Here is a 15,311-nt window from a genome sequence, read left to right on the forward strand (position 1 = left end):
AGTAATAAATGTTATTTGCAGTTAACAATTTTCTTTTTTCTTTATTACAATATTTATGGCAAGACTAGGTATAAAACAAAGTCGCTTTCTCTGTCCCTATGCCCCTATGTATTGTTAAATCTTTATAACAACATAACGTATTTTGATAAGGTTTTTTTTAATAGATAGTCATTCAAGAGGAAAGTTTATATGTATAATAATATCTATTACTACTCCGAACGCGTGCGAAGCCGCGGGCAAAAGCTAGTAATATTATAAATGCGATTGTAACTCTGCCTGTCTTTCTGTCTGTCTGTCTCTTCTTCACACCCGAAACAAGGGCACAAAACCGCGGGCGGAAAGGTACCCACAGATAAAATACTTACATGTTCAAAATACAGTTTGATACTTTTAAAAGACATCAGCACTACAATATCCACAGAGGTGGTAATTCAGACTGACGTATCGATCAATGCTATTACAGCACTGACTCATGTAATCAGAGATTACGTTTATATGGAAATAGCACGTTTTTACCTGTTCAATATATCGTGATGTGAGCAATTTCGATTTAACTTCCCTGTTAGAATAGTTTGAAGTTCTATGTGAAATGATTTTGTAACGAAATAGTCACTTACTAGCTCTTCGGTTATGCATTTCTTGAACCCTTAAATTATATTTGTGGCGAAGTATAAATAGCGAATTAAACTTCGCATATAGTTCCGTCCTTCGTTGAGTAATTGATATTACAGTTATTCAATACATTCTACGATACTAAATTTCAACTTAATTCGTTAGTGGCAAAGTTTTCCACTACCTTCATAAAACAAAGAGAATTATACAATTAATCACGTTTGAAATCCGTCGCAAAGCAAATGACAAATAGATTGAACTGATTGGTTCAGTTGTTCGCAATAAATAGATAATCTAAACGGCGATAATAGTATTTGCTAACTACACAGAAATTATCTGAATTGCCATATCTATGTGTCAATCTATATATAACATAATACACCTCCCCCCATAGAAGTACTGAGAAGTTGAGTAACCTTATGATAGGTAAAATGTATTGCCTCTAACTATAGACAATGTATGCTTGTCAACAGTGTCTATAGTCTATAGATTTGTATTGGAAATTTATTCTATTTAGTATTTTCTTGTGTTTGATTTTACGCGAGTATTATACGTTTAGAAATTAAAGACTTTTTAACGGATTTTAAACACGATTTTTACATTATATTATTAACCCGACGTTTCGAACACTTTACAGCGAGCGTGGTTACGGGGAGACATGTCTTCGACACGTCTAATGTAATGAATTAATCGCGTTTTAAATCCGTTAAAAAGTCTTTAATTTCTAAATTCATTCTATAACTATTACTATTATATATAGTTGACTGTTAACTGAGAAATTTTCAAATCGGATGAAATTCTTGATATTTTTAAGTACTTAAAAGTTGTGGCGATCAGCTCAACCCACAATCCGAGTTGTGGCTGACCATCGCCACGCTTACCCAATGAATTTACCATGAAAATTGTATGTACTACAATTTATCAGCCCGGAAGGAATTTGTCAGGATCTCTTGCTCGGACATTGATATCGAAACGTACATAATACGACAAATCCGCAGTGTAATACAAAAACAATAACGTATCTAAGATAACGCATTGCGTATAAATATTCAGATTTTATCTATTAGACGAATTTGATAAAAGTCTAGTCTATGAACTGGCGAAAGACATAGATTTACCGCAGTATATATATCGTATGCAGATTGGATAATTTCGTATTTTTTCTAACAGCGTCGTAAGTTTACAAGCGCTGAATGTTCTATTTCTTTGTAGTTTTAAATAAAACGAACCTAACAAACGTTTAGTAGTTAAGGGGGTGGCCTCTAACAAACTGAAAAAATTCTTCTTCCGAATTATCGCCGAAGCTTTTTTTAAACGGCGAAATTGTATAAAAATACATCTGTATTCATTTACATAGTAAACAAACTATCAGAAATTGTTCCAGATTCTTCAAACTTATCTTCCGTGTCTAATATAATATAATACTATACTCATAATATATTTCGTTGAAGCTTAGCATATTTCTTTTAAATACCGAAAATATATTCTAAGAAACGCATAGAACACTGCAGTTCGCCCGCTGCCGACCCTACACACTTTATAAATAACCGAAGTAAATTTGTTTAATGTTACTGACCCAAGATACAAGCGATCGCTTCCTGCATTTTACGAGCTTTCTAAACACGTAACTTTATCAACTGTTTAATGTATATCCAGTTGTAATTATGAGGTAATGGGAAATTTCATTGTCATGGACGAATGTTAGGAAAATATATGACTATATTTTTATACAAACTCTTTACTGTTAACGTCTGGATAATATGAATATGTACTCAATTAGGTGATGCTGTGATTGAAATTGAAGAAAGACAAGTGAATATTACCATAATAGTGAAAACGACACCGAAGTCGCTCGAGTCGCTTTGTAAATTAGGAACTCGTAGACAAAAGTTATTATATAACTAGCTGTTCTTAATTAATTTTCATGGTGCAAACATTCATCACCTATTTAATCCCCTTGGGGGTAGAATTTATCAAAATCCTATCTGACCGAATGGCTACGTTATAACATCTATTGCATGCCAAATTTCAGTCCGATCCGTCCAGTCAGTCACCTTTTAATATATACATGTTTATGAGATAACAAACTTGGCTGTTATAATCTAAACTAGCAGTCCGCCCCGTCTTCGCTCATGGTATATATATAACCTATAGCACTGAGGGATTACGTATATATCCATCGTATATATTAAGATTGTAATAAAGTATACAATCGAAAGTGGAAAGCAAAACCAGATGACCAATTCGTCATGCACTGTAGTCAATTAATCTTGAACTCTGGTTGAGCTGGTCAACCGTGGAGAGCCTTCGTCGGTACAAGGTACGCGGAGCCGCGGGTTCGAATCTTGCGTAAGGTAGAGGTCTTAAATTATTGTATTGTTGGGATGTTATGATGTTTAAATACGTTATTAATATTATAAAATTTATTGTGACATCTCCCAATCCGCACCTAATTAAATTAAAATGGTCTAGATGATAATTTGAAGGCGAGGTTTTTTTTGAATAATTATAAGACCTAAATAACTCTTAAAATTCTATTAGCGTATAACCAACCGCGCAAAAAAACTAGGCTTTCGAATATATTTAATGCATCTACAAATTGGAATCAAGTAAAAAGCAACCAATTAGTTCAGGTAACTCATAACATCCGTTTAAATGGATGTTAAATTCTATCGAAAGTTATTTATTTTTTTACTTTTATTAAACTATCGTTTTTGTTATAACATACTATTATATTATTACAAACAAGATGTTTATAAATGTTTCTCATAAATCCTGCTTCCCATTTTCTAATTTATATGATGAATTAATTTCGTGGTTTCTTACTTGACAATAAGCATAATATATGTAATATTGAAATATTGTTTTGCACTTTTGGGATTATAGGTGTACAATATACACAATTTATATAAACATAAAAAATGAACTTTCAACTAAAAAAATCGCTAAAACTGTTTCACCCAGTCGAAAATCATATTACAAACAAGACAATGCCCAAATCCGAACTAAGATTGAGAAAGCAAAAATACTTTATAAATCTAGAAGTCATATTACTAGCATGTTCATTATAGATGCAATGCAAAATATATAGGATCCAGAAACAATGCTTATTAAAAATTACACATAACTAGGATCAATATTGTCTATTAAAAACAATGGAAGTCAATCAAATGTCAATACAACATTGGTTTTAGCTTATCATTGTTCGTGGTATTCAAATTACGATTATTATAGTCTGTGACATGCATACATAATTTATTATCTGTGTTTATTTTTACACGCTTTTTATTAGCTTCACCTGTATGTTTGTATGTTTGTTTGTATGTTTGTTTGTTTGTAACCGACTTCTTTGGGCGCGATTTTGACCCACTTTAAACGGCCAGATTTCGTTCAAACTTTGTAGATTTATTGAGGACCGATGACAATACACTAATTTGATAAAATTATTCCATTTATCAATTTGCAAAATATGATAAAAGCGTGTTTTTTAGTTTTTTTAAACTATTATTTATTGTATCTACATTCCTTTATACGTGTTTTAGCTTCGTTTGTGTTTTCAGTAATTACTTTTCAGAAATAATTACTGAACTATTTGAAAAAATATTTTTTCAATAAGTTTATATTTCAACTCAAAACGTTAATAGGATATGACTTATATTCGTATCTCAGGGTATTATTTTTTTACAACATCTGGTCGAATTTACACGGTGTCCTTTATAATGTATTCTGTAAGATATTGGCAGAATCTGGCTCTATTAGGAAGAATAATGGACAAAAAAAGTTACTTATATCGTTAATATTTTTAAATAAATTTTTAAGATTAGAATCAGTTAACAATAGCATACTTTTAATATACATATAACTAAAACAGGCATTTAGTATAAATAAAGCGCGAATTAAAAAACATTTAATGAAAACACTGACACAATTAAAATATTTTTCAACAATGCCATCCCTGTTTTCGAATATACGGTAATTACGCCACTATCTGTTGATATTTCCGTCATCGCAAAACGGGAAGTTTAAGCCATTGAATCCTCGTCTGTCATCATTTTTACACATATCCACGACATATGGGATCCTTCTTAGCCTTTAGTAACTACTTAACACTCCCTCAAATAGTTTTCAACTGGTGTTGATAGATGGGGAATTCCTTATCTCCTAAGCACATGTTTAAGATTAAAACGAATGCGATCTTATTTCTTTTTAGTTTTTTTTTGTATCAAAATAGTTTTATTCGTAGAAAGGTAATCTTTTGCTATACTTTCCGTGTTTTTTAGAAGATTTGTAAACATATAAGGCAATAAGGTTCAGGAAATCTTAAGTATTTATGAAAGTGAGCTTGGCTTTTGCATAAAACAACAGATAACGTAATACTATACTAGGATAAAACTCAAACATTCGATTTTTATATTACACTATGTCCGGGCAGAGATATGTACATTGTGATGGTTTTATGTACATTGTGATATAAAATATATTGAATTCATTTAATTTTGTTATTAAGGAAAGAAAAATTAGTAAATTTCCTGTTTATTTAAAGTGGATTGTTAATCATATGTAATCACTTCTTTATGGTTACTTTACACTAAATAATATTGTCTATTATTTTGTTATACTATAAATAGCTTAGTGAGCTGCAATAAATCTTTTATATGTATATGTATGACTTATGATTAAAGCAAAATACTAAATGCACTTAATCCATATATATAACCTATCTACATTTAATATTCCTTTTCAACAAATTAATTTCGGGTAACATATTTTTCTTTTACATGTCGTATTTAGCAGTTTTGCGTCATTCAGACATATAACAAAATAAAATTATTAGAACATGAAAAACGTACGTATATAAAATTTATTTTGATATAATGCGTATTTCAAAGAAATTAAGCGACAGGTTGTAAAGGAAATCGAGATAATCAAAAAGTGATTTTCAAATAAAACCTGTTAGCTCTTGGTACATATATATATTTTAAGAATAAATACAGTTAAAAAATAACTTAAATACACACTTTTAATACTGGCAATCATAATCAGGATATTAAAACTTTAGGATATTAACACTTGATAAATGTACAAAGTTTGAATAAAATCTCTCCGTTTAAAGTGGTTCAAAATAGAGTTTAAAGGAGTCGGTTACATACAAACATACAGATGAAGCTAATAAAAGCGATTTATACAATAATTTAGAGTAAACTTTGAACTCAAATCATGATTCATCCGGACATAAACTACAATCTAGGTTAAAAAGGTAATAATCAGATGCACATGAGTCACAATCGATGGTTTGTTGTGATGATTTCATTGCATGTACACCACGCCTGGATTACACCTAGTTCAGTAGCTGTATCGATTGGGTTATAGAGATTCAAGGAAACAATGAATCTGGCATTTAATTAAGCGAGACTAGTGTATTTTGTCATGTGTTTTTCTTTTTAAAGTGCATATAGTCCCGGAGAAATCTAAATATGTATAACTCAAAGGTGACTGACTGACACAGTACATAATATATCAACGCACAGCCCAACTGATCGGGTTGAAATTTGGCATACAGATAGATGATAGATAGACTTGTGCTAAGAAAAAAATTTCACAAATTTTAACCGCAAAGGGAAAAATTAGGGGTTAAAAGTTTGTAGTAGATTAATATACTAGAATAATATTGTTTTCCAGTAGATTAATATACTTGCTATCTCTTAAAATATGTGACGGGGATGATAAAATAGGTGTGGGTTCTTAATCCTACTAATATTATAAATGCGAAAGTTTGTAAGGATGTGGGTGTGTTTGTTACTCTTTCACGCAAAAACTACGGAACCAATTGCAATGAAATTTGGTGCGTAGACAGCTGGACAACTGGAATAACATATAGGCAACTTTTTATCCCGATATTCCTACGGAATAAGGACTTACGCGGGTGAAACCGCCGGGCGCAGCTAATCTGTAATAATAGTGGAAATTGTCTAAAAGTATCTATGGGATAACTAAATTATAACTGCGTAACTATGTGTTTCTCTATCAGATAAGAATTAACCGATTTTGATGAAAATTGGTACATAATAGAATAAATAGATAGCCGATTTTATAATAATGATGGTGATATTGGCTCATGGAAGTTCTAAAGCTAGTCTACTGAAATTCAAAAGCTGAATTTAACGTGGTATTTTTTTTTATATGATTCTTCTTAGAACAGACGTGCCTAATACCATTCTAATACTCGTATAACCCGATGCCTATATTTTCTAAACATAACTAAATTTTAAACTACAGAGATTCTTGCCCGCTCGTCTCTGTAGAAACTGCCTTCCGAACCGGTGGTAAATGTTATAACTGTGTAATATGACGATTCAAAAGTGCTTCTATCAGAAGTCTAGTTGAATAAATAAGTAAATGTTTGAGTTTGAGTTAACAGTTGACGGCGTTGTTTATCGACATTCTTTTTATAATAATTTTAAGGGTAGGACTCTGCTGGCATAATCTGTGATAATTAGGGACACACTTATCATTTGGACAATGTCTTATTACAAGGCATTGTAATGGCTGGGAAATGTCATTGATATGTACTAAAAAAATAATTATTAAAGTAAGGAATTAAGTGATGAAACCTTTAATTGATATGCATTGTAAAAGTATGCGGAGATGCAACACATGGTGCTAGATATATACTAATGTTATGTTGAAGAGTTTTTGTTTGTTTGTCTGAACGCACTAATCTCAGGAACTGTTGGTCCGATTTGAAAAATTTTTTCAGTGTTAGATATCCTATTCATTGAGGAAGGCTATAGGCTATATATAATAATAATCATGTTTTTATCATGATTCATATATTTTCTTCGCCCTTTCGCCTCTCCAAATGTTCAAGGGCGGTATTAGCGCTTACTATCAGGCGACCCACCAGCTCCATTGTGGACGATGACATAATTAAAAAGAATCCACGTTTGTCTTTATGGAACTTAAAAGCTTTTCAGTTGTGTATACTGACAAAGACCAGTTGTTTTGTTTTGACATACCTTCTTTGATTTCTTTGATTTGTTTCATTTTAAACATCATTTGAAATATTCTCTTACATTTACACATTGTCTTAATGAAAAATGCTTTCACAGTGAATAAATTAAAAAATTATTAATCTAAATCGTTGTATGTTTTCATATAAATGTTGATAACTGAGCTATCCCATATCATTTATCACTGAAAGTATGAGAGCAAACAGATCTCGATATCATGCCTTTTACGATAACAAATCGCATATGTAACTGAAAATTTAGCATAAAAACATTCACGTGATATTCCATGTTTTCTTTATTAATTAGTTTTTTTGCACGCAATTACGAAACCATCTCACCGACTATGCAATTATGCATATATTAGCACGTTAACATTAGAAGGTAATGTAATGATTGTTAAGTTATAAACTATTGTTTTTTTTTATTTCTCATTCTGTTTTTGTGTGTTACAGTTATTAACGTATGGTGTTAGTTATCTTACATTTTATTGTCATCAATTAAATTCAAAAAATCAATCAAATCCACGCAATACATAGTAAAGTTTACCTCATTATTGTTCGCATTCCGTTCTTATAAACAAGAAGCTCTCCGAATGAATATTTAAAAACTTTCAGTCCAGTGAAAGCACCCTCGGTTTCTTGTACAAGGCACAAAACACAGCACACCATTAACACCACACGATAACACAGTTTTAACGTCACTTTTCGTTTACAATTGTAATGTGATTAAAAAACAATTTGATGGTCACGTTTTGTTTGGTGCGCGGCTACGGGGCGCACGTCCGTTTTGGTCGGCTGCGTTTAAGCAAGTGAGCAAGTGAGGTCGGGCCTGCGCCGGCGCAGCGTACTGTTACCTTTTGGAATGCAATCTCCTCACTCTCTCGGACGTATATGCGTTTTCTCCTTGTCTCATTCGCGCGCATTTATGAATGGTTGTTATGCAGTTGTGCCCAATAGGTCCTTTTGCCGTTCTACGCTCCTTCGGCTCTGTATTTTGTATTTCAAGGCGATAAGCTTAGTATTTGTTCTAGAAGCCTATTCGAAATGAATAATCAATTGTTGGGTTAATTAGGGTAAATATTGTTTTAAAATAATCTTTCAGTGCGGATGTTATTTTCAAATTAGACTACAGTAAAAAATATAGGTAAAATGATAGCTATGGATATCGCGAGCATTTTGAAAGTGACAATAAAGAAATCTTTAAATATACAAATTTTCGAGAGTTCCTCATAAGAAGGTGATTAATTTATCCTATCCTATCCTACTAACATTATAAATGTGAAAGTTTGTAAGGATGTGTGTACGTTTGTTACTCTTTCAGCTAACATCCTCCATCCAGCAGTAACTCCATAGTTACGAGTAAATCCACGCACGACAACATAACTCGCAGACTCGCATAACAATAAAGGAAGCAGATGACGTATTTATAGAGACATCTTTGTTTTTATTAAGAGCGATGATTACATCTTCCCACAAAGTCACGTTTTGTTCGCCGTTCATGATAAGCGTTCGCTGAGAAAACTCGATATCTTTACAGATAATGTTCAGAATGGAATGTTAAAACTACAATAAGTTTTCATAATTCTTACTAGCTGCGCCCCGCGGTTTCACCCGCGTGAGTCCATATCCCGTAGGAATATCGGGATTAAAAGTTGCCTTTATGTTATTCCAGTTGTCCAGATGTCTACGTACCAAATTTCATTGCAATCGGTTCAGTAGTTTTTGCGTGAAAGAGTAACAAACGCACACATACATATGCATCCATCCTCACAAACTTTCGCATTTATAATATTAGTAGGAAAAAAGGAATTAGTAGGATAGTAGAATTATTAGAATTATTAGGATTAAACGTAGGCATAACGGAGTCTAGACCAAAATGACCCGGATTTGAGCAGCTGATGCGCTTAAGATTGCATTATGTTGTTTTAAGATCTTGGGAAAACCATGTATTTTTGGAAGTGTTATTTTATATATAGTTATAAGTCGTGATATTATTTTTATTAAATCGTATTTTGTTACGTAACAAATAACTTACTCTATAATATTATTACGTACACATACTTAATTTTCGTTTTACTAACCTAACCATGTATAGACAAAGCTTTTACAATACCATAAAGAAATACATAAAACAGTAAATTGTGATTGATGAATGGCACAGACGTCATACGTAGATATTGTTCCCACAGATGTGGAACAAAATAAGATAATTGCGTAGGAACCCGCACATGTTGTAACGATTCTTTGCTAATGTAGGCACTATATGCGTTTCAAAGAATTTCAATCTATATAGTGTATGCTGTACAACGTAATGTTAAAGTTATATTTCATTAGGTTATAACAGTTAATGTATTAAACGTACATACAGCCAAATTGAAAAAGAAAATGTTACCAAATGCAGCATGCTTGGAAAATGTTTACTTTAAATTTGTTTCTAATAACTCCAGCCAGTCCATTAGTTTTCATATTTAATGCTTGTATTTCTTTAAGCGATATTTTGATAGAAGTGTTATCGTAACATTGAAATAGTGACGGTGTCAAATTCATCTCACATTGCGGCAAGCTGTGTAAATGTCGGAAACACGAGACATGCCTCGTACAGCTGTGATTTTTTGTAAAAACATAACTGTATTTGTATTGAAACGAATCTTTTACGCATGTCTTTATTATTAGCACTGTTGATTGCCCTAGATTAAAAAAAAAACATGTCTAGGTAACAAATTTGGACAACTCTTTCAAGTTCTATCAAGCTAAAAATATTTCGAAACTCATATAAATTTCCTGAAGTTTGTTTTATAATTTCAGTCGGAAAGTGTAGTGTTGATTTATTCATCAATAAGTCAAACGAATAAAGAAACTTTTGTATAACAATAATAATAAGTTGGATAAATATATATGTCATTACATTTACTATATTTAGTATCAGAACATGCTGAAAACTTGTCTATGCCATAGAGTTGTAAGTTTCATTAGCTCCAAACCATTCAAATAATAGGATGACGATATTATGACGTCATAATGTCCTATTATAATGGCGTCTGGAGTTAACAACTAATTTGTCGGTCGGGCCCTTCGGACATAACAATAAATTAAACAATTGATATGTCAATGACCCCAGTCGCGATCCTATCAATAACTCCATAGCTATATTGTTAAACTGTAAATCTTCATTTAGATTTAATTTTTAATATGAATAAAGAGTGGATGCTGAGGGCAATGGATAAAATTCTGAATATGAGTTGTATACTCGTTCCTATATAACATTTTTATATCGTGTTTAAAAGGAGATACGTTTTTGGTATAAATCAATACTCATCTTTTTGAAAACTAGAGGTCATACAATTCTTTCATGTTTAAAAACATTTCGAGTAGTTTAGGTTAATCATACTAATATTATAAATGCGAAAGTTTGTAAGGATGAGTGATGTTCACGCAAAAACTACTGAACCGATAGCAATGAAATTTGTTACGTAGACAGCTGGATAATTGGAATAACATATAGGTAACTTTTTACCCTGATATTTCTACGGGATACGGACTTACGCGAGTGAAACCGCGGGGCGCAGCTAGTTACCTTATACTTATGCCTGGAATTGAACCGAAAGGATTCCAAAATGTTATTCGTTTATTTATTAAATGACTATCGACTTTGTCTTTAACGTATCTTGTATATACACATCAATTAAAAATATTTTTGGATGGTATTTTCACATTTAGATGAGACTAAATTTGATTTCGATTGGCTCTAAATCCGACGTGACCCGGTCTCGCTTTGCATACCTTGAGGGGGACATTACAAACCGAGTGATGACACAAAGCATTGTGATTGTCACGGTCTATAAAGTGACCTTCTGTCACCCAAATCTCTCGTTAGCGCCTACAGATTGTCTGTACACGACAGTCACAGTAGGTCAGGTAAACTTACCGTTATTGCTAATGTGGTCTCGCTTTCAATCGCGTTTTTTACTTAAAAATGACGTCACGCCGCGGTTAATTATTTGAACTCTCAGTTGAATTAATGACGACCAGACGGACTTTCTTTTTGGTATTGCGCTGCGTGAATTAATCTTGTGTCTCGTTGATGCTGGTTGATTCACTTATCTACACTGGTTTTATAAAGAGTTAAATTTGTATTTTCGTTTGTTATGTTTTCAAACAAAAACTGCTGGACCGATTTCAAAAATTATTTCACCATTAGAAAGCTAGAACTTCACTGATTGACATCGGCTGTGTATGTACAACGGGTGAAGCCGGGGCGAACAGCTACTTTAATATGATTTTATTGTTATAATTTTATTAATCTGCTTCAGTTTTATGAACAGTTCTTATTCAATCTTCATTATTAATGGCAAATTATTAATGACAACCTATTTTTTATAGAAGAAGACTTTTCAGTGAGTTTAATTTTAAACACGTAAAGTGTCCCAATAACTGTTCCAATATGGTAAATGCGAAAGTTTATCTGTCTGCTGTTTACACAAACATCGCGTGTTAACTGTGGTTAGGTTTACACTAAGAAGGTGGATAATTAAACATTTTATAAGATCTACTAGCTGCGCCCCGCGGTTTCACCCACGTAAGTCCGTATCACGTAGGAATATCGGGATAAAAAGTTGCATATATGTTAATCCAGTTATCCAGCTATCTACGTACCAAATTTCATTGCAATCGATTCCGCAGTTTTTTCGCATTTATAATATTAGTAGGAAGGATTACAGAGTTCGTACTTCAGTACCTTACTTTTCGTAATTTCTCGTTTTGAGAATAAAATTTACAATCATTTACGATCGAATGGGCAAAGCTCTATTCACAATTAAATTAGGCTATTAAGGAAGTTTGTTAGACCGAAAGAAGGTTAAGTGGATAATAGGTTTTCGTTATTGTATTGTCGATACTTTTTATGCCTTGACCGTGAAACCAAGGTTGACAAATTTTTCTGTTGAGTCGAGAGTAAATTGATCTAATTAAATTAATATAGACTATAATTAATTAAAGAAGTTGATGTTTAAATATGTGTTAATAGTTAGTTAGTTCTTATTTCAGGTGCATTCTTATGTCTTTATTTTCTTAATGATTAGAGTTTAAATAAAAATAGCAACGATAAAACCAGTTAAAACTAAATTAAAATGAAACGGATGCCTGAACTAGATTGTTCTCGAAAATTTACTAGATTATGTTAAAACTGTCTTTTTCCATCACGAGTTCTCTCAAAGGATTAAATAAAACAAAAACAATATGAGAAGTCAAACGAAATTTAAATACAAAAAAACTTTATTAATCAAATTATTCCACTTACTCAATCATCGTTATGAAATATATTTATGATTACAATGCTTGTTTTATTACGCAATTTAATAGCCAGGCGTTTCTCAATTGAGTCATTAAAATTATTTTAAAATACTCATTTGTATTGTAAATAAATATATTCTAATACTAGCGGTCCACCCCGGCTTCGCGCGTGGTATATATTATGTATATAGACTATAGCCCTCCTCAATATGGGCTATCTAACACTGAAATAACTTTCAAATCGGACCGGCAGTTCCTTAGATTATCGCGTTCAAACAAACAAACCTTAATAATATTAGTATAGATTAAACTTTCCGATCGCTTCCATGCTTTAGCGCGGTAAATCTAGCCTATGTCACTCTCTGCTTCTAAATATAACACCAAATAATGGTTCCGCTGCAATAGCAAAGAAAAATAAACAAAAACGCTTTCTCCTTAAACATATTATAAAGGATAGCATGCATTTCTAATATGCAGTGTTACCACAAAATTTTGGATTGATTTAAATAAGGTAGGTTCTAGATTCTGTTCGATATTATACGAAAAAAAAAAAAGAATTTTAAATTTTATATCTGCCATACACATCTTTCGTATCTGATATTATGCCATCTTTGTTCGTATGACATAATTATTTTTCCAATTTCCACATCACTCAAATGTCCAATACATTTGTTTGTAAATTCTAGAACGTAGCTAGAATGTTCCATTTTAGTGAAGAATAAGTTCGAATCATCATTCGTCTATAGCCGTGATATCGGCCAAGAGTTCAAAAACCGCGATATATTTGTGTTTGGCGTCTGGTTAACGGGAAACCCGGATGCACGCAGAGTGCGAGCTCTGTAAGCACATTGGCCATATTGTTTTTAACTGTTATATAAGAATGTATGTCACTGACTTATTTGGGGGTTTCAATAAAATGAAATGTCTAAATGTACTTTAAATAACCCTTAGTTTTAGCTCCCGCGGAAGGAATTTCAGATATCCTTTGTCGAATAGGTGTAAAAGAATACAGGGCACACATTATATTATAATATTTTAACCTTTCGTGGGTGACTACACCCCCCCCCTCACCTCCCCAGCCACAGAGATTAAAAAGGGTATCTTAAATTGTGCATTTTTAAAGTGCACTATATTTTTATTTCATTGATCGAAAATCTTTTGGTATTTATACAATTTTAAAATTAGTCACTTTTTTCCTCCTTCCTACTAATATTATAAATGCGAAAATTTGTAAGGATGTGTGTGTGTGTTTGTTGATCTTTCACGCAAAATCTACTGAACCGATTGCAATGAAATTTGGTATGTAGACAGCTGGACAACTGGAATAACATATAGCCAACTTTTTATCCCGATATTCCTACGGGATACGGATTTACGCGGGTGAAACCGCGGGGCGCAGCTAGTTATCATACTTAAAATGGCAATAACCACAAAAAAAAAATCCCGTGAAGACACATTAATTATAATATTCATAACATTATAATATATTAGTCGTTTATTCACCTGATTGTGCAATAAAGCTAAGCTGTTTATTAAGATCATTGAACTATCACAAGGCGCGACAGGTTACTTATGCCTGTTTCTTGTATTCTATGAGCCAATCTAAACGGGAAAATAGTACGTTTTTACTGTGATATGAGAGAAACAATATCTATATTCAGTAACGGGCTAACTTACTTTTCATTTATAAGTGCCAATTTGGAATCTTTTTAAAAAAATTTGACACTTCGTGCTGATGGGTTTTTTTATTTATATTAATAGACGTACATAGTACAACAATTAACAGTGTAGTTTTATATTATCTGTGGTCATAATATATTTAATGTGTGTGATTATGTCGCTTTATTAATGTGCAATAAATGATTATGCTTTTTTATACTTCTTTTCTGGTTCACGTTTGATATACAGGTACACAATATAATTTCAATTTCTAGATTTATCTAATAAAATAAAGAGGTTGCAGGCACACACAAAGACACAGTATAATATGGGTGTGCTTTCAGTTCATTCGTATTATATGCAACCAGAAAATATCGCTTCAATAGTTTTAAGGTTTATGTTTTAATGATTCAAGTATCCAGTTGAACAGATTATGGCTAAAACTGAGTGAAAAAATCCACTGTTCACTGCGTTGAATGAGTAAGTTTGTGTATACAGGTATTGGCACGGGTTCAAAACCTGATTCATTGAATGACACAGAAATATTCAGGAAATGTTTATTACACATCTATGGTGAGTATTTTATAGTACTTGCGTTTGAATTGATGGACAGTAAATAGGATTTTTTATTTTGAACGACGCTTACTCGGTTTTTTCAGGGAGCATAGTTTATAGGACTGTGTGATGTTTTAATACGTGTTTTTAGAAGTAACATATATCGATTATATTTAATAGTTTTTCT

General features: G+C 32.2%; 1 protein-coding gene across 4 annotated transcripts in view; it reads right to left on the minus strand.

Moving 5' to 3' along the window:
- Nucleotides 1-15,311, minus strand: part of LOC119833789 — a 75,139-nt gene that overhangs the window by 22,763 nt on the left and 37,065 nt on the right. The window contains exon 1 of one of the 4 annotated variants that reach the window (XM_038357971.1): nt 8,169-8,430. The exons of 2 other annotated variants lie outside the window; for them this stretch is intronic. Coding sequence is in view for 1 of the 2 variants with exons in the window: in XM_038357970.1 (XP_038213898.1) it covers nt 366-401 (36 nt within the window). In the remaining variant the exon portion in view is untranslated. Of the gene's footprint in view, nt 1-365; nt 449-8,168; nt 8,431-15,311 lie in introns of those variants that run through there. One more of the 4 variants, XM_038357970.1, reaches the window with a different exon arrangement.

This window comes from Zerene cesonia, chromosome 18 (assembly GCF_012273895.1).
Source record: "Zerene cesonia ecotype Mississippi chromosome 18, Zerene_cesonia_1.1, whole genome shotgun sequence".
Taxonomy (NCBI): Eukaryota; Metazoa; Arthropoda; class Insecta; order Lepidoptera; family Pieridae; genus Zerene; species Zerene cesonia.